This window comes from Silurus meridionalis, chromosome 1 (assembly GCF_014805685.1).
Source record: "Silurus meridionalis isolate SWU-2019-XX chromosome 1, ASM1480568v1, whole genome shotgun sequence".
NCBI lineage: Eukaryota > Metazoa > Chordata > Actinopteri > Siluriformes > Siluridae > Silurus > Silurus meridionalis.
In genome coordinates, this window is record NC_060884.1 from 15,725,028 (window position 1) to 15,745,561 (window position 20,534).

At 40.8% G+C, this 20,534-nt stretch overlaps 1 protein-coding gene across 1 annotated transcript in view; it reads right to left on the reverse strand.

Moving 5' to 3' along the window:
- Positions 1 to 457: 457 nt before the first annotated feature.
- Positions 458 to 20,534, reverse strand: part of gli1 (GLI family zinc finger 1) — a 35,186-nt gene continuing 15,109 nt past the window's right edge. The window contains exons 3-14 of the mRNA XM_046856070.1: positions 9,424 to 9,527; positions 7,762 to 7,961; positions 7,421 to 7,522; positions 6,984 to 7,182; positions 6,635 to 6,794; positions 6,436 to 6,543; positions 5,943 to 6,080; positions 5,671 to 5,820; positions 5,420 to 5,584; positions 5,071 to 5,313; positions 4,638 to 4,950; positions 458 to 4,550 (exon numbers count right to left, since the gene is read on the reverse strand). Coding sequence (XP_046712026.1) covers positions 2,020 to 4,550; positions 4,638 to 4,950; positions 5,071 to 5,313; positions 5,420 to 5,584; positions 5,671 to 5,820; positions 5,943 to 6,080; positions 6,436 to 6,543; positions 6,635 to 6,794; positions 6,984 to 7,182; positions 7,421 to 7,522; positions 7,762 to 7,961; positions 9,424 to 9,494 — 4,380 coding nt within the window. The 5' untranslated portion in view covers positions 9,495 to 9,527 and the 3' untranslated portion in view covers positions 458 to 2,019. The remainder of the gene's footprint in view (positions 4,551 to 4,637; positions 4,951 to 5,070; positions 5,314 to 5,419; positions 5,585 to 5,670; positions 5,821 to 5,942; positions 6,081 to 6,435; positions 6,544 to 6,634; positions 6,795 to 6,983; positions 7,183 to 7,420; positions 7,523 to 7,761; positions 7,962 to 9,423; positions 9,528 to 20,534) is intronic.

Consider the following 20,534-nt stretch of genomic DNA (forward strand, 5'->3'; position numbering starts at 1 on the left):
GAGCATTAATTAATAAAGCAGCACTACTGTAACCCTGATCAGGATAAAGTGCTTAGTGGTTTCAGAGCTAGGTAGTTTAGGTCACTACTCATTTCAAAAACATTACGTGATTCAAGATGTAACAGTCCAATCGTATAATGGTATGGTTAGTTCAATTCTGTTTGAATATTAGCTACTATAACTATATAACTTGCAGTACATGTGCTCTGCATGATCCTAAAAACAGCTATAACAAGCAAGATCAGTTTTTAAAGAAAGCTATGGCCCATATCTTGCACTCCCTGGCGCATTCATATGATATAATTACCTGTCAGGAAGATTAATTAGTTATCTTAATTTTAAACTAATGTCATAAGGTTATTTTACATTTGAATGGTGTGTTTCTGGCAAGTTTAATGACGTGAGAAGATCTAAAATTTGACACAGAATATGTGACTAACAGAACTCAACACAGACATCCATCACAGGCCATGTTTATTAATAAACAGGTAGAATATAGTACCTTTACTTTGTATAAAAATGTAGAAAATGGTATGCAAAAAATATATCACTTGATTTCCGGTATATAGATGTAATAACTGCTATATCATGAATGTGTAATGCTACATTAAATTCTCTTTTGCCAGCAAAAAAAACAAACAAAAAAAAAAAAAACTGACAAATGCCAGAACAACACACAGACAAATACAAGATCCACAAAACTATTTTTTTTTTCGTAAAAAAAAAAAAAAGTTAGAAAAATTACATTCTCTATCGCAGCACTATAGAGGCATGGCGACATGACTGTATTAATGTTGATACTGAAGGGTGCACATGCACTCTTCCCAGTGCTAATCATCTTTGGTATTCCATAAACAGCTGTAGTGAAGCAAAGGGATATGCTTGTTTTGAATACTTAAATGATTCCTTCACACCATTGTGAGGCATTGCATGAATATGCTAAAAGACAGGACATTACGTCCTCTAGTTTGTCAGTTGGATATTGCGATATAATGCAATATCATATACTGTACTATAAGACTCAAAACAGTAAAATTCAGCTCAGTGCTATTGTCAGTGCAATATTTAGTTTACATGATGTGATGCAATTTAAGGTCTGGAAACAAAGCAAGATGTAAATGTCTAGTTGGTGACTGGTTTATGTTCATTTTTAGAAATAGTAGTTTCAAATAAAAACAATTTTGTGGTTGGACAAAAAAATGGTTTAGTGTCTCCAGGCCTTAGAACAAGGGTAACGTTTAAAAAGTTATAATCAGTGCCACTTGATTAAAGATACCTGTCTGTAGACGAATGAGCAAAAAAAAGTTCATTCAAATCAAATGGGTTGTACTGAATTTAACTGTCAGTCTGTTTTGTCACATTCCCTTGAATAATAATTGACAAAAATAACTACTGATAATGCATGAATACTGCACTGCACATAGGCACTTTGACTGATCTTTATCGGTTTTGTAATCTGACCTGTCTGAGTGTCTTCACTTTCTGAAATGCACACGTACAGTCATTAGCCAAACGAGGCAAAGGCACTTCAGATGTGTTCTAAAATTTATTATAACTAAGCTTTTGTATTACCTCAAAAAGGAAATGTGCTCTCTCTAACTCTTCCTAGTCTCCATAATTTTTTATAATGCAGAAGATTTTTTTTCTTCTATCATCGTTTCAGTATAAACTCCATTGCTAATATAAAGCTAAAAGGTATGTACATTTTAAACAAAGTGTTTTACTACTAACCCTCCCAGCATGGCAACTGAAATACCATTTTAGTCTTGATAATAAAACCCAAGGTAATGTTTATTAAACAAAGAAATCAAAGACAAATGAAAAAAGAAAACTAAATCACTGTCTGTAGAAACCCGGCCCATCCAGTAAGACTTACTACAGGCAGGGGGTATAGGAAGGTCCACACCAACCGCTGTTTCTCTATATGCATTTTTCAAGAGTGTAATTAGTCCAATGAATGTTAATATAGCCAAAATGACAGTCTGTCATAAAATCATCTGAAACATTTAAAGTTATTCTTTAAGTCAGTGTGTTCAAATACTTGTTCTCCCCAGCAAGGGATGTCAGCATGGAAGTCATATCTCCAATGGCCATGTTAGAAAGGTTAGAGGGAAGGGTGATGGAGTTTTGTGGTGTTGTAAGACGAGAAGAGGCCTGGGAAGAAGGCTGATGGCCCAGAACCGGATTTACAGGGCTGTAGGATGATGGATCTGGATCTTCAATGATGGAAGCAAAGTCTATCTGAGCATTTTCCAAATCTATGTTCTCAAGTGTATTTGACATAGATGCAGATTGGGGATATGCCACTGAAGCAGCCTTTGTAGACGAATCTAATCCAGCAAGGTGCTGCTGTGTCTGGCAGGATCCGTCATGGGGTTCCAGGGTCTTATCCATGTTGTGGTGCATGTGGATCTGACCTGAGTAATACAAACTATCAGTGTTTTGCTGCTGTTGATGAACAGGTGGGAGCCTCACACTTCTCCTTGGACTGGTGGCAGAATGACCAGGACTTAAGTTTGGTGGGCTGCTTAGGTATGTACCATTTGCCTGCTGGGATAGACTGTTCTGGCGACATAGAGGCTTTCGACCCTGAGGTGGATGTGGCACTATATCATGGCTGTAGGAGGAATCCTGCATGCTAACCATCTGTTCCTTGACTGGCACTGAGCTGGATGCTTGGCTATGCTCTGTGGGACTCATGACATTCTGATTGGTGTAGCCCTGGTAACTGTTATGGTAGATATTTTGATTAAGTTGCTGATCTTGAGGGCTATGCTGCATCAATGCTGGCTGTGATCCCATCTCCATGCTTTCTGGCTTACGAGGGAGATTACTGTTTGCTGTTTGTTGCTCTTGCTGCTGCTCCCAAAGGAGTGCCTGCTGTGATTGCACATAGTTTCGTACCATCATCTCCTTCACCTGCAGCATTGGCGTCTGTGACCTCCGGTCCTCAGACAACACAGAGCCTGCACAGCCAAGACTTAAACTTCCCCCATGGAGGAATGAACCAGCCTGGCTTTGCTGTTGACGGTGAACAGTCTGGGTCTTGATCTGACCATGGATAAAGTCACAGCTGGGGTTGGAAGCTTTGCTGATTAATCCATGCTCTTTTGTTTGTGGTGCATACCCTTGCTGGCATACCTCCATACTGCTTGCCTGGCGATGCTGTTGAAGAGTCTTGGCATTTTGGCATGCACTGGAGCCTCCCATGGGTGGGTGGAATTGTTCTGGTTTGATAGTGACCCTCTGTTGATTAGGATCAGTGTTGGGATTATAAAGACCTTGAGAATACTGCTGTCCCTGAATTCCTGTGCCTTGGAACTGCATAGTAGCTTGCATACATACATGAGAATTGTGAAGCTGGCCATTTTGTCCCCAGGGTCCTGACCCCTCACTTGGCTGCCCCAGACCAGGGTAATGTGGCCCAGAGGGGCTGAGCTGACAGGTGCTCATGCTGTACTCTGCTTGCTGGAGAAGAGTGTTTGAAATCTCATTCTGACCCATAGTCTCCCCAACACCTACATTACCACTTTGACTTTGATACTGCCCCTGCATTTGTGATTGGTAAGAAGGATCCAAGCATCCTATGCTTTCATTTCCAGGAGAAAGCTGGTCACCAGAATGAGAATGAGGCTGAGACTGCTGGTAGCCCATGTAGGCTCTGTCTGGTCCCTGTATCATAGTTCTGTGGTCCCGACCTTCTGTTGTGTTCCTCTGAGGCTCCATTGCCATGGCCTCCATCATCACATTCTCAGTAATACTTGGTGGTCGTGGTGAATACATGTGTCTGGTGATGTTGGCATCAGATCCACAGTGTTGCAAGGCATTACGCCGGCCCATCAATGTCATGTTACTCAGGCTGTTAAAGCGTTGCACTTTGGGAAGACCTTGTGGGTCAGCTACAGAACGCACAGGATCGCTAGCACGTCGCATGTTGTTGCCAGGGGCCTGGTGTGGGTAAATAACCCCTGTTCCATACTCAGCATTGGCACTGTGTCTCCTGGTTCCCATTTGATGTAGAAATGGTGGGAGTGGCTGACCATCATACTCACTCAAGAAACCACTCTGTCTACCTGGGGTACTAGGTGGCTCCATATTGGGTAGAGGTGTTGGTGGTGGCCCACCAGTTGCTGCTGCATATTTAGCTTTCAAACTATATTGTTCTGCAGGGGTAAGACTTGGTAGACCTGGCAATCCACCGGTGGTCTGGCACAAGCCAGCTCTGTGACAGGTTTCGGGTGATAATGGGTCCCCGCACATGTCGTTTCCAATGACAGACTGGCAATGGCCACCTGTGCCAACCTGGGACACTTCACTTGAGCGTCGACTTGATAGGTAGGGGGAAACAACAGAGGAACGACGGCTCACGGTGTAGGCAGAGCTTAAACTACTGGTACCACTTCCACGACGGTCACTAGGTGGACAAGGCATAACCATTCTACCAATTCCACCCATACCACCCCCACCCAGGTCTGGAGTAGAGAGCTCCATCACACGACGATTAGAAATCAAAGGCGATGGGCCACACATGCTGATCATCTCACTTGATGCTGAGGATAGAAAGGGAATGTTATTTGTGTATCTGTGCTACTAAAATCCTTAAAAGGAATATTTAGGAGAAAAAATAAATACCATACCTGAAAGTGCTGGTAATTTATTTACTGTACCCTGGACTGGTGGCGTCTGCCTGCGGATCTGCTTTAATTTATCGATCTTCAAGTTCTCTAGCCTCTTCAGGGCCTGTGCAGACATGCTTATACCCCCAGAACCCGCTCTTCCATTAGATTCAGCCACACTGGTGCCCCCTCCATCTTCCACTGCTGTCAGGTCTTCCAGACTACCTGCTGCATTCAGGTTCATCTCCACACCACTGTCATTGTTGTTTGCACTTCCTAATGGAGAGCGCTCACTACTGCAGGATGACTGACCTCCAGGACTTGGTTGAGACTTCTAGTGTGTTAACAGCAAGCAGAAGTAGAATATCAGAATATCAGACAGAGCGGTACAAAAATATTTTTATATGATTTGAAAATATTCTAAGGTATGAAAGTGTAAAAACAAATGTCTTACTAGTATATTTTCAGGAGCCAGAAGTTTGCAGTCTTCTCTGGTCCTTTCCTCTTTCTCTACCAGCAGCTCTGAACTTTGACCTGGAGAGGTCAGGGCAGAACCTAGTGGTCGAGGTCCAGTGTCACCACGGTGTTTCTTAGTAATGTGAGCCTCAGGCCCATGTACAGTCTTTACATGTTTCCGCAGAGAGCTTGGGTCTGTGTAACGCTTTGTACATCCAGGGATCTTGCACACATAAGGTTTCTAAAAATGAGAAGCGGAATGAAGGAATGGATAGTATACAATACATTTCACTTCATATGTCTGATTTCTGTCATGAAGCTTTTGTTTTTGTGTCTTTGATATATACCTCATTGGAGTGTGTTCTGTTCTGGTGCTTTGCACGATCTGAGGCGTTAGAGAAAGCCTTGTTACATCCCTCATGCTCACATACATATGGCTTCTCACCAGTGTGTGAGCGCAGGTGCGTTTTCAGGTTCTCCAGACGAGAGTATGCTTTGTTGCAACCCTCAAACTAAGGCACACGATAACACATGATTAGAGATAATGTCATGGTTTGTAGAGACTGTATATAAAATATCTCATTAGTCACACACTTACAGTGCACTTGTGAGGTTTCTCGCCAGTGTGTCTCCGCATATGAACCACCAGCATATATTGAGCCTTAAATGGTCTCTGCTCACGAGAGCATTCCTTCCAGTGGCAAACAAATTCTTTCTTCTCACCGTGGATATGCTCATTATTGATGTGCTGAAGGGAGAGACAATTAAATAAACAAATCCGTAAAGATAAAGAAAAAAGTTATAGATATTACATAAATAACTGCACACACAGAATAATTTCCCTCAACACTTTCACTTCATCTGTCTTACATGCACAAGTTGTTCCTGGGTGTCAAACTCTTTGCTGCAGCTCTCCCAGTGGCAGTTGGTCTCATAGATAGCCTCAGGCTCTGGTTTCTCATCCTTGTCTAAATCATCTCTGCCCTCCAGAAGCCCAAGAAGAGGATCCTATAGGAAATGCATTTTATACATTTTTACATGCAAATAAAGAAGTATCTGGTTCACAAACCTTACAAAAAGTACTTTAATCCACAATATAAAGGAAATGTAACTGTTTTTCTATTTTGTTGAATAGATCTATAAACAAATTTCTAACAATACTTTCAAACATGGAGCATTTACTCTGTTTGAATCAAACCCTGGCGTGTTCTTCTTCTTTGGTGTGGTTCCTTTGGCCAGGTAAGAACATAGAAGTGCAGAACAATACAACTGGTCCAAGACCTTCTGAACAGTCCAACAGCATAAATATTTACTAAACAAATATTATCTGTGGATTCATAGCTAATAGTTAAGGGTGCAATACCTGAGTTCCAGTTGAAGATGGACTGGCAACATCTCCTTCTGAATGCTCCTCTAAACTCTTCACATTTATTCCATCCATCACACTCCCTATGATGGGTTCGGTCTTCAGCTAAACACACAAGCACACCATATTGTGGGTCAACACCCAAGTCAATTTAGGATGTTGTAAAATTGGCAAGGAATCACAAGATCTTATTTACATGTCCATGTTTTGGAGGTGCGTGCAGACGGGGGTTGTGAGGAGGCAGGCGAGTTGGGGGTCCATGGCAGGGAGCAGGTGTGTGGCCAAGTGGAGTTCCATACATGTTCCCTTGAGGCCTGGACTGGTAGTTTGTTGAGCTTGAGTAACCCATTGATGGACTACATATGAAAATAGAATTAGTTACTCAGAAATGTGCAGATATTCTCTCATACAACTGCAACTACCCTGAAGTGGTTTTAATATTTGTACAAGGTTTTGTGGACCAGTGACTGTGTCAAATACTGAATGGAGGCATGGCCTATTTACTGAACATCTTTAATGCTGAAATGATATAACCTGCTACTTACCTTAAAGCTCCCACAGATAGGTGTCCATATGAGCTCGCAGCATTTTGCCCACAGCGAGAGTTAACAAATGCAACCAGAGAGTTAGGAGACGTACGAATCACTGTTTGTATGTCTACGCTTGTATCAGACAGAGGAGAGATGGATAATGCTCGCTTCTTGCTCAACTTCAGTATGGAACGAGGGGTCGAGAAACGAGAACCTGTTGAACGAGCGAAAGGATTGTTTATTGTAATACTTTTCCCTCTCCCCAGGTATTTTGCAGTTGCAAAAAAAAGGTAAACTGTCATTAATAACTCACCTTCTTAGCCTATAAAAAATGTAAGTATATACTTATAAAATTAAAAAACATGAATGTGGTATTCAGATGTTTACAGATTCATTTAACAGATTCCATGTTATTCACTATAACTTAAGAAACCATTTAAGTGCTGTCTCACCATCTCCTGAACCCAAGTGTTCTGGGCCTGACTGATTGTGAGGAAAGCCATGATGTGCTGACATTGTGTTGCCCTGGTTACAGTAGGGGGTACCATTACCTCCTAAAAACACACAGAATACAAATTAACATGAAATACTGCTCCCGACTAAAAAGGTGTTTGAAGAAGAAACATTGGGTCTAAGAATGTTTCTGTTGAAAATGGTTTGAACCAGTTATTCTAATATGCGATATAGTGTAACAGATGTGTTTTTCTGCAGCATTTCTGACATTTTTACCTATATAAACGTATATAAATGTCTTGCAAACAATGAATTTCAGGTTTTTGCTAAGAGCACATACCCTCAGGTGGAGGCATGCCACGGTGTCCCATCATGCCATGGGGCAGGGGTCCCTGTGGAGGCCGCATGTAAGGATCCATGCAGGTTCCAGGGTTGAATGATGGGTTGTACATTGTTCTGCTTTGTGGAAGTTGACCACAAGGGGGAGCCCCACACACAGGAGACACCTCACTGTAGGGTGATTTTAGTGATGGCGCCAGACTACAAACATACAGGACATAATTGTTTACATTTCACACAAAAGTTTTGCAGTATAACTTTAATCAATTTCAGCAAGTACTAATTGTAAGAGCAGCAACTGTATTAACATAATGGGCACAGAATGCCATTGCCCTTTTTATAAAGCATACAATATATAAATATAATATAGTTTCCCTCAATCTGATTTCAATAATATAACTTGTAATTGAAAGAGTTGTATATAAGACCTAACACATTGTGTCTGATTCCTGTCTTCACATCATTCTCATGGTAAAACATACAAGGAATTACACCTAATTCTGAATATGGCCGAGAACAGATTTGGAAAATATCAGCAACAATATGTATAGTAAACAATCTGAAATGATTAGCTTGCAATGTATCCTATGTTGTGATATACGTTCCTGACCACTGGGTGGCATCTAGTGACTGTATTTGGAGAGCAAAAGTGACAGCAGGGGAATTCCCACATTCCTCCAATACGTTGCCTGTCTTGTACACAAATAAACCCCTAGCCATGTATTGCAATTTTGTGAGGTATTTCCATTGATGTGTGATTCACTGAAATCAAAACATTTAAAGCTGTAGCTTGCAAACAAAAGGGCTTTTCTTTAAAGAGACCATTTAAACATCCTCTCGAGGCCATAAATGCAATGTATTACTATTACTCTTGCAGACATAAAGTTCCCATGAAGAGATAAATACATATCCAACACATACCCATACCCAACACACACACACTTAATTCCTTTACACTTTACACCACGTTCACTTGAACACCCAGTCGCTGTGATTCTTTCAGAAACGTCATGTGTATTCCACAACTCCTAATCTCCTTGCACTAATCCACCAATTCCCCCTTCCCCCAATTCTGCCTCCCTTTATGTACTCTATTTTTTGGGGTATTTTTTTCTGAAGCTCCCTCCTTTCATGCAAGTTCTTTCTTCCCCTCTTTCTTCATCGGTAGCCCTGTTCTCGCTGGTGAACATTCTTTCTCTCTCTCTCTCTCTCTCTCTCTCTCTCTCTCTCTCTCTCCTTCTCTCTCTTTCTCTCTCTCTCAATTTCCCCCTCTGTCTCTGACAGCTGCTTATTACTGACTGGTCAGGGAGCTGCTACTCTCCGCATGACTGACCAAACACCACTCAGGTTACCCCAGAGAAAGAGCCAGAGCCCAATGGTGGCTCAACCTGGGTGGCATTCTGCAGAAGGAGGGAGGGTGGAGATGGGGAGGAGAGGAGGAGCTAGTAAGCCTTCTCAACAACAACATCAGGGCACAACGTAAGGAACGACAGAAAGTTTGGCTGCTACTGTAACTCCAGCCCCCCTCCCACCCGCCCCAGGATGTTTGAGTAAGGTATACCACTTGCACTGGTGTTTTAGTAGGGATGCCCTAATCCTGCCTGTTTGGATAAACACAGCACTTAGGTGGAATGTGGGCATCTTTTCTAAATGCTCGTCTTACCCTTTGCTTGGTTGACTGTTGTTGTTGTTGTAGTGATACAGCCTGTGGTGAGGCTGCATGACCACTGGCATTGGGGCCAGCACTCCCGCTAGTCCTGTAGGACCCTGAGAGGACAGAAACAGATTGACGTCAGCATAAATGTGAAGAAAAATGACATGAACACAGAGTTGATCAATATAGCAATGCCGGTTTAATTAATTTCCCACAAATTTCTAGATATACCGTCAGCACCATCAGTTTTAATTAGTCAATAAATTCATTAAAAAAATCGATTGAGCGCTCACTTAGATTACACACCCTGACAGGTTTGTGTGAATGTGTGTGTAGATGTTTTGAGGTGTATATCTGATAATGTGCTAATGAGGTGGATACACAAAATAGAGATCTCTTGTCAAGCCACAGCTGCTATAGCTGTGCCCAATCCTACACACATATACACATACACACACACACACACACACACACACACATATGGACACCTGTTGGAACCAATTCGGGGGGTATTAGAGTATAAGCCAAAAAGAAGGGCTCTGCATTACTGAGAAAGTGTGTTCTTTTGTGTGTAGCAGGACAAGTGTTAATGCATCAGTGACTAAAGGCATGCTGCTTGGCAGGCATGTGCCAACATGCATCGTGCGGGTTTGTGATTGAGAGAAATTGATTAATTACATAGCTAAAGTATTTGAACGTATCTACTGTATGCACAGGATTTTCCAAAGTTTGTTCCAGTCGTCTCTCTCAATTGATGGAGTATAATAATGAGTCTGCCTGTAACTACTAGAGACTTAGTGATGTGTGTGTGTGTGTGTGTGTGTGTGTGTGTGTGTGTGTGTGTGTGTGTGAGGGAGAGAGCGGGAAATATTGCAGGTGCAACAATATCCTGCTGTAAAATGGAAAAATATTAATAAGTATCTCAAATATTGGTCTGTGGAAAAGAATGAAGTAATGATTTTAACACCAAAAAAGACTGTATGTATTACATACACTTCCTTTAAATAGAAACTTTCTTTTAACCACTTCTTGACTAGGACATACACCTCCAAACACTTTATTGGGAGTACCTGTATTAATGCAGTTATAGTTGCTCTGAGTAATGTTTACTATCAGGATGGGGAAAATGTGATATCAGTAATTTTGACTGTTGCATGATCCTTGTTGCCAGTCAAGTTGTCTTAGGTATTTCTAAAATAGTGCCTCTCCATTAATTTACATTTCATTTTCACTCAGAAAAGTGGGTAGAGTGAAGTTAGAGTGAAGTAAAAACCTTTATTGAACAGCAATTTTGCAGATGGAAACACCTTGCTGATGAAATTGGCTAGGATTTTTTGAGCTGACATTAAGGCATTACATAGATAATCACTCTTTACAATGTAGATATGCTGAAAGTGACGTCTCAGAATGCACAACCTGTCAAACTCTGAGACAGAGGTGCTACAACAGCAGAAGTCCTGGGTTCCACATTTGAACGAATTTGAATACTCACATCAATGAGCACAGGGCATAATTAAATAGAAAGAAAAAACATTTCGGTCTGATTAATTTCAGTTTCTGCTGAATGAATTCACCAACAGCATGAATCCATGGATTCAACATGCCTTGTGTCCAGGCTGGTGGCAGTAGTATAATGATGTGGGGAATGTTTTCTTGGAAAACCTTATGCCAGTTAATACCCATCAATAATCCCTTAAATGCCACAGCCTATGTTTTTGAATATCATTCTCTTTGTCCAACACAGTGACCAGTAGTAGGCATTGGTGAGGTGATCTGTGCAGAAGAGGGCAGATAATACTCCCTGTGATGCAGCATGAGGACCAGTTTCAAACTAAGTAGCTGTCTTGATTCACGCAAAATAATTGTGTTACAGTCCACAGGTGGTAAAACTTAAAAATGATAAAATAACAACTCTGGTAAGCTTCATACCTAGAACTTGCCCAGTCGTAGTGACTTGTACTAACAAGATGACCAGGAATAAATGTAAATGGCAGTCTACCACTAACTTCTACCTCATTTCCCCAACACTAAAAACACACAATCATAAGCACGATACTAATAAATCAAAATCACAAAAAAAAAAAAAAAATTTAACTTGTGTATAACGGAGTAAGCTTCATTTGTTTGACAGTTACTGTTAGCTTGAATTCCAGTTAAACTAATAGTATGGTTGGAACTAGTACGTGCTGTTTAGTGATACATTTTAATGGAATGTAATCTGTATGCCAAGTTGTATAAACCTGTTATTTTCCAAACACAGAACAAATGAACTCTTCAATACTAACATACTGTGCATTACATGAATTAGTTAATGCAGAATAAGCCATGGTTGTGTTGCTTCTATTTCTTTTTAAGCGCAAAGTGTAAAAACTGACCCACACACAAGGATGACTGCAATAAAACAAAAATGAAGGCACCAACTATCCAAAACAAAGATTATGTCAAAGTGGACCGAAAGGATGATGAACACCAAATGCCGGAAGAGAGATCGGGGTGAAAGGGTATCTCTTCTTCTCTTCCTTTTAATCTTATTTTCCACAATGCACAATGGTGAATAGGGCGAGAAAATAAATGAAACACTTTCCCTGCAAGTCTGTGTATGAGCATCCTTTAACCCGAAGTACACAGTTAGTCTCTTATGCACTCTTCAGCACTTACAAATGCATCAATCTGCTCAAGGATAAGTTGTCATCTTGTACTATTTTCTATCACTCTGGTTGAATTAACGTTGGTGACCAGCAGCAGTGTTTGTGTACGGAGCAGTACACCAGTCTAAAGCACGATGTTCTGTACAGCCTCACTGTGTACACTCTGTTTAACTTCTTGCCTTACAGACATGTATCTGACCCCACACATACGCCAACATCCATCATTTTAATCTCTCTATTACCACTACTCCTGCTCTATCTCTGTTTCCATTATACGTATAACAGAATGAATTTTCAGGCACATCAAGCTCTCTATCATCCACCTCTTTCACTCCACCCTTTGCACTATCCGGTAATCCTCAAATCGCTCTGTTTGTTCCCACTCGCTACTCACTCTGCGACTACAACATAAACAGTTTGGTACTGTCCCCCAGCAGAAAAGTGCACGTCACCACGAACGAAGGAACTCTAAAACAAGACATTTGGGCTCTAGACACTCGTCTGAACCCCCTCCTCTTTTTCCTCCTCCCTTTTTAGCTGCTCATCTTGCACTCTCTCATCCCAACCCCCATCGCTCCCTCCCTCCCTCTCCCTTTTGCTCATGGAGCAGAGTCGAGGTGGGTGTTCTGGCTGTTATGAGCTAGAGGGGATAATGGCAGCTCTAATGTAGCTTGCTGTTCCTGAGAGAGTGCGGGAGAAAGGGAGGGGTTGGGGGGGACTTGTGTTTTTTCGTGAAATACAAAGAAAAAAAAAATTAAGCGCGTCCTGTCGTTTCGTTCTCTCCACTTTCCGCACTTCTTTCATTTGACTTTTTTTTTTCCAATGGTGAATTTTGTTTTATCGGGCTGCCTTTGTTTGTATAACACATACTCATCGTTTCCTGCTCCCCTCAACCCAGACACCCCACCCCCAAACATTCACTCAAATTCTTTACCACCAAGTACCTCAAGGTGAACTTCTCCTCACAGGAAAACTGTTGTACTGTGTTTGTTTCGCCTCGTCCAGTTTCTGCTGAAGGTAATTGGTAAAAGCAAACATTTGTTTATCTGTACAGAAAACATGACAGTTCATGTGCATCAGTTTTTCTCAATGCAGAGTCATCTTTTGATGACTGAGCTGATGACAGAGTGACTACTGGAAAAGAACTGTAGTCGTGAGATAGAAAGAGAGAAAGGTCTCTAAGAATCTGCTGAAGAAGGAGCAGCAATCCATCCAAAAATCCATGTTCCTCTAGTTTAGACGTGCTCTTACCTCCATCTATCCCGCTTTTCTGCCTCTCTCTTACTTTCCGTCTCCAGGCAGTGCATACCTGTGGTTTCCTGTCGCCCTCCCTCCCTCCCTTCACCTCATACCTCAAGTTCTCTTTCTTGGTCTCCTTTAATCCTTATAACTTCTGAGTTTAGATGCTGTCTGCTTCTATGTTATCATTTCCCACATCCTCCCTTAACTCATGATCGATATCCTAACTTCTTAAAGTCCCGAAATTTTTTTAGGTTATTATATATATTTTTTTACATTTACCCTTATATTTAGACACTCTTATACAGAGCAATTTACACTTTTTATCTAATTTATACAACTGAGCAGCTATGGGGTTAAGGGCCTTGCTCAAGGGCCCAGGAAGGGCAGTTTGGTGTGGCTGGGATTTGAACTCACACCCTTCGGATCCAAATCCATTTGAAAGCATGTAATCAAATAATCACAATATTCAAATACGAAAACTAATACAAAAGATAAGGCAGTGTTAGTGTGTACTCTATCAATGCATGTTGGGAATAATAATTGTCTAAACTGAAAATGATTGTACAGTCTGTGGCAGTCATGTGGCTCAGATGTTTTTTTTTTCCTTCTTTAGTCTCTGTTCTTTGTCCAGAAAGTCTTACATCCTATAGTACAGGGTTATTAATGTGCCCAAATGTGCCCACATGTATCCCTTTGAACTCCCTGTAGGAGACGGAGGAAGTCGGGAGGGACGGAACAGATGAGGAGGAGAAGGAGGAGGAAGAGGAGGAGGAGGAGTGGAAAACAGCTCCACCAAAAGGCTGGGATGCACAGCTGGGACCCAGCTGCAGCGGCCGAGCCCTGACACACGCATGCACGCACCCACCCACACGCACAAACACAAAGAGTCAAGAATAGTAGTGTATAACCCTCTACTAACCCCTAACGTTGGCTACGATGATTGTGTAAAAAAATAATAATCGTAATAATTATGGGTGGCCCAAGAACTTGTGCTTGTGTGCTGAATATTTTCAGAACCCTTACTTTTACTGTAAATACCACAAAAAAACCAAGGGGGACGGTGACAGACAGCAATGAACGGTTGAGAGAAGAAGCAGGCACAGGATAAGAAGTAGAAACAGGACTGTAGAAACATGCCTGTTTTTTTTTTTTTCTTTTTTGAGGAGGTAACGCCAAAAAACCCAAGATTTACATTTTCAAATGGGTTTCATAGCAAGGCTGCATGCTGAGTGTCCTCATGCACACAGACCACACACACTAACACTGACGCCCGTCTGGGATCATGTTCTAGTCTGACATGGCAGTCTGACGTACTGTAGGTCATGTCTGTTTGGGCGTGATCTACAGAAATGATCAAAAAAGGGGGCAATCACCGACATTTGAAATACCTTATTTTGGATAAATCTGGAATTGTACCATAACAACAGTACTTTATCTCAACAGGCGGTTTGACTGCCGTTATTCTAAACATCACTGACACTATGATGCCTTAACAGGGTTCGAGATCGCCTTAACTCCCTACTGAACATTTCCAATCTTTAATTTGGGAAAGTAAACTTTTATATAGCCTGTTTCGACTCACACTCGGCTTGTTAACCGGTGTGCTTACGCGTTTGTGTGCTTATGCATGTGTGAGTGTGTGTTAGGAGCTGACAAGGACTGTAAGCTATGAGTCAACCTTTGGCTCTGTTCCTGGCACACTGTATGAGCATCTTCCTTCTTTATTGTTTGTCTTTGTCATGTCCATTCCTCCAGCTTTTCTCAAGGATTTTCTAGGTGCTTGATTGCAAGCTAAAATGCAGCCTCAGCACGGCTTAGCAGGTCTAACCGTAAAATCAGCTCGTTCTTTAAAACTTTTTCTTCACTACCTTTTCCCACAAGACTCAGGGATCAGCAACGGCACGCGTATTGAGCCTCATATCTTCAAGACCTAACCGTCAACTCTGCACCTCGAAGACTTTGCTGTAGCTGTAAGAAGTGAAGAAAGCTGCAGTACTCGTGTGTGGCCTCGACGGCTGCGATGCTCGGCCAACAACGCTCACTCACACACACCACGCTAACCAGTTCTCACCGATCGTATTACATACGCACACGCACACACATTCAGAAATGCACTCAGAAAACCAAACAGTTTTAAATTGCTCTCGATACTCGACAGTATAAAAATATATAGCTTAGACTATAAAGTAACAAAAAAAACGTTCTGAATAATGCCAGATCCTATACTCACATACGCAGATGTACGCACCAGTTCTGGAGAGTTTCTCTCATTATCCTCATTTAACACGGGCACACTTTCACGGTACTGGAGTGAGATTTTAAAGGGTCGGGTGGGTGGGGGGGTGTCAGTAATGATAATAAAGAATAATTTCAAAAACAAATGAGACAAATGGACTGGATGAAATAGATTCTTGGCTCACAGGAACTGCAAATTGCACATACTTATAGCATTCTGTCTAAAACCGAGGTAACGGAGTATGTTTTTTTTTGGCAACATATAAGCGAGAATAATAGTTATACAACAGTTTTTCTAATTAACCAATCTCAGCACATCATGAAACAACCAATAGATGAGGAAGCACTCTTATTTTGTTGTCTTACTGGGGCCCAACCTGGTTTTAAAAACATTTCTAGGTGGGTTAAGAGAGAACCCAAAAGAATGAGTCGTATGCCAAAAGCACAAGTCTTGGCATTTTAAACAACATATCCACAGATGCACATCACCTTAGTATTCATGGTTAAGCTAATAAATCGGATATAAGAAGCTTAGAATACAACGCAAACAACATCACAAGGATGCCAGGCCGTATATAAGCAAAGTCCTATTATGACTGTATTGTATCCTGTCCTGTATTAGTTTTTTAAGCATTTTCAATACATTTCTATATAACCATATAGAAAAATTGTGACAGACACCATCAAACAAATGTATGTACTTGATCTAAATTCCTAACAAATTTAATGCATACAACAACAGACACACAATATTCACTTCCACTCTTACTCTTTACATAGTGGCCATTTTGTCTGATTTCGTCCTCTGTGAGTGATCAATAATCTGTTCATATTATCATATATGTTGATGTGAATCTGCTCATATCAGCATATCAAAGGGTGAATATTAAACACACTCCAGTGCAGTGCCTAATATTGTAACATTATTACAGTTGTATTATAACCTATTTTAAATCCCTGAGTCATATATTACTTTCATACTAACTCAAAATAATTGTATTTCATTAAAATGTATGAAATTAATTAAGAACAAAAAATTAATTTATTGTGATACTGTTAATCTGTAATAGTAAAAAGTATGGTTTTATTGTGTGAATTTTTTTCTTTTTTTGTATTTTGTTCTATTTAGTTCAGACAAATTGAAATGCTTATGTCTTCACTGAAATCAACAAGTAGCCTGTAGCAATGGTTGCGTTTTTTTTAAAGAAAGAAATCTCTATAATGTGAAAAAATCAACGCCTTCCAGTAAATGATATTATAATATTTATATCAGGAATGCTACATCCGCTGTTACTAATTTCATGAGGTGTACCAGCATTGTGTCTTGAGCTTTTTGGTAATACAAGTGGAGCTGATTTACCATTTTGAACTAGACCCTTCTGTTTAGGTCTGCATCTACTTCTCCTTTCACTTCAGGATCGAATGAGAACGACACAAAGAGATGCCTTCTCCCCCTCTAACCTGAACTCTGTCCATCTCGCCATCATTTGCCCATTCTCCTTCTTATTGCCACCACTTGTCAGACATTAAAGGGGGGAGAATCCTTGAGTGGATAAAAGAGGCTACGCTCTCTCTCCTACCTGGGGTGGAGCAAACATTCAAACGTTTATGATGAGGGGTATGAAAAGAAAGGGAGAGGATAGACAGAGAGAAATAAAGGGGAAATGCTCTTGTGCTTGAGAGAGCAGGTCTGCTGAGAGCCAGGGTCTAGGGCTCTTGGGAAGTTTGTCTTGTAATTGAGTCAATTGTTGACCTCCTGTTCAGTCTGCCCAGGCTACTCTAAAGAGAAAGCCTCCAGAATAATAAATGTTCTCTCTCTCTCTCTCTCTCTCTCTCTCTCTCTCTCGCACTCTTCCCCTCTTCTACTCCGTTGTCTTAGAGTGATTGTGCTGTGATTCAAAGGCTGAGTTAGGGGAAGTCGAACGATCTTATCACTCACGTTCTCCGTCTTTCACATTCTCGCGCTTTTCATTCTTCTTTTTGTTCTCTCTGTGGGATAAATTTTAATCACCCACTCCTCTTACAATTGCTCAGTGCTTTCCACTCATCATCCTTTTATAACCTAATTGTCTTTTTTACCCCATTGGACAGTGGAGTACAGCATTGTACAGCAAAAAAATAAACCCACTTTCTCTTTTTTATTTCCATGCCCAAGTGAGTCATACTGTAACTAAGTATGTTTTCTGAATCCTTCGTATCAAATAACAAGTGAACTGAACTGGGTTGAAAATGTGGGGCCCTAGAAATAATGCAGAAGACCAAGTGGTCAAAGGTGCGTTTGGTCCTCACACAATCATCATGCCTAGTCACAAGTCAGAAAATTGTCATGTTGAAAAATGACCATAAAAATGACCATACCAATGACCATTTCTACCATACAAGATTACACTTTAGAGCTGTTTAGGATGTATTCTTTTAGCGTACTGCAAAGAATTATGTATTCGCTACACCTTATACCGTAGATAACAGTACACCGTTTTAGATTCTGCCGCAGAAAATAACCGCAATTGTGAACACTATAAAACCAGATCACGTTTGTACATTACAGCTGTGTACACTTGAATATCATTGCTAAGGTGATGATATGGTGATAAGTATGGTCCTGTAATAATAGATTTTTGTAAAAGTCATTATATACATTTGACATAAATTTAGCTATATACTTTTTTTTCTAGAAAACGAAAGTTAAACTCCTCCCCCTTTCACAGGTACATTTACTTTTACGGGTAAATTTACACAAAAACGCATCTCTATGTATATGCTATGAAGAATCATACACACTTGATGAGGTCTGTTTAGGATTTAGATTAGTAACTACACTGTTAAATGTTGTACCACACTGTCCTTTGTTTAACTTTAGTTTTACATGTCTAAAAAGTGAAAACACTACAGTCTGCACTCCAATCCAATCCTTAACCAAACAAAAATACACGCATGTTATTTCCAATGACCTTTAATACACGCTGAGTTAACTGTCAGTTACTGTGTTGTGTCTACATGTTCAGTCAATAACACTGAGTTCTGTGGTTTTGATGCTGTAGACAGTGGAAAAGACCTCTTCTCCCCAAAGGCAGTATGTTTGCCCAAGAGCTTTAGAGCCCTGTCTTTGTGTGGATGGACTACAAAGGCCTTTTCTTGGGATTAAGTACGGGGTTCCAAAAAAGCGTGAGAAGCTGATATTTCAGCTCGACTTCACAGCTAATGGTTTATAATTTAATAGTTAACTATTTAATTTACCAGATAATATTCTAAAGGGTTATCAATGAGGAGTTTGAACCTATTCATGATAAAATCTAAACTCCTCACACTTCTAAACTACTTCCCCTTTACTTTCAACCAATAATCTATTACTCCTGCATTGATGCTTTTTCTTGTTCAATCACAATCATTCTCCGTACACACTGGTATTCCATGATAACTACCTGTTGCATGTGATTAGCGATTACTCAAAAAATGTTGTCTTTAGCACTAAAGTGTACCAGTATGATGTATGACAGTTCGACCTGTGGAAGTTGTGTTAAATAAACTATGCCAAACGGACGAGCAAGTGCTCTTCAGTCCTCTTCATTCCGTCTCGTGTCCTCTGCCGTGTGTCCCCTCTCCTCGAGTGTTTGTTAGGAAATCCTGAGTAAACCGCTGCTGTTTGTTCTCGCTTTGTGAACGACCCGTTTTTATAGACTTCCACTGTTGACAGTTGTTTCGCTTCTGTTGGCCTCGCGCAAGCTGGATAACGCTGTGCAAATATGTACGCGTACACACTCGTGATCTCCGAAACACTTACGGACTCGCACAATCAAGCGCCGATCCGGCTTGAAGAATGTGCTAATAACGACATAAAGACTCTCAAGTCAAGTTAATTGGCCACTTAGTTAAAACAGTATTTCTTTTAAACAGGTTTGTTTTTTTATTAGTGTTGCTATTTGCTTTTTGCCCCGTAAAAAACAAAAAAATTACGCATTAATGTAATGTCAGTATTTAGCATTATTGACAACTATTTTATTTTATTTTTTTAAATTAATGTTTTTTACAGACTTCAGTGAAACGTAAATTAGAAAAATTCGAGAAACTGGAATTTACTTTCCCTCTGATGTATTAAGAACAAATGAAATGCAATCAGAAAGATCAACAGAATGCTAAACAAGGATATATTTAAGGGTTTGCATGAGATGTTAGAGGAAATGCAGACCAAAGGACTGCATGGGAATCACTTTTCGACAGTAGCACCGTGTGTACATTAGGCATTGAAAGGTCATTTGATGGTACTTTAGTAGGTGTGTGTGGTGGAATTCTTACGTGTAGCAGGGGGCCGGCTCGGAACAGCTGCTCATTAGTAGTACTTTGGCCGCAGCCGCAGGCCTGCCGTCAGGTTGCATTCACCTTAACGCGGGCAGATCATGGGGCTCAGTGGGGGATTTGATCTCAGGCTGCAACAGACCCCCTTCCTGGGTTTGATCCCTAATACCAATTCTCCCCTTTCATGCATCATCTCAAAAGCTCTTTCCAGCAAGCTGTCCCCTCCTCCCCTATCTATCCTTCTGTCTCTCTTTCGCTCCGTGACTGGTCACAAACCCATGACAATGGCAAGGCTGCAGCACCTTCTCTTTGTGTATTAGAGGACAATGGAGACTAGTGCCATAAATGCTTCCTTTTCACCCTGGGAGAAGTGTTGGTGTGTGTGTATGACTGGCTACTGCTAAATGGGTCATTAACATGAGAAGGTGATACAGTGGGAGTGCGATAATGACAGTCACTGGTCCTAGCTTCTGTCAAAGGACTGCGATTTGGGTAAAGGTTAAATGAACATTATTACATGCTCAGTTAGTATGGGATTTAAGTTTTAACTGATTTCTCCAAATCGACTTCTGTCCAATCACACCAAAGTATAAAGTTTAACACATGCTTCCTCTTCAACAGACGAAACCAGCAACCACAACACATCACCACCTCTAGCGAACATCATAGAAGTGCTGAAGGTGCTTTGACAGCTTTCTGACC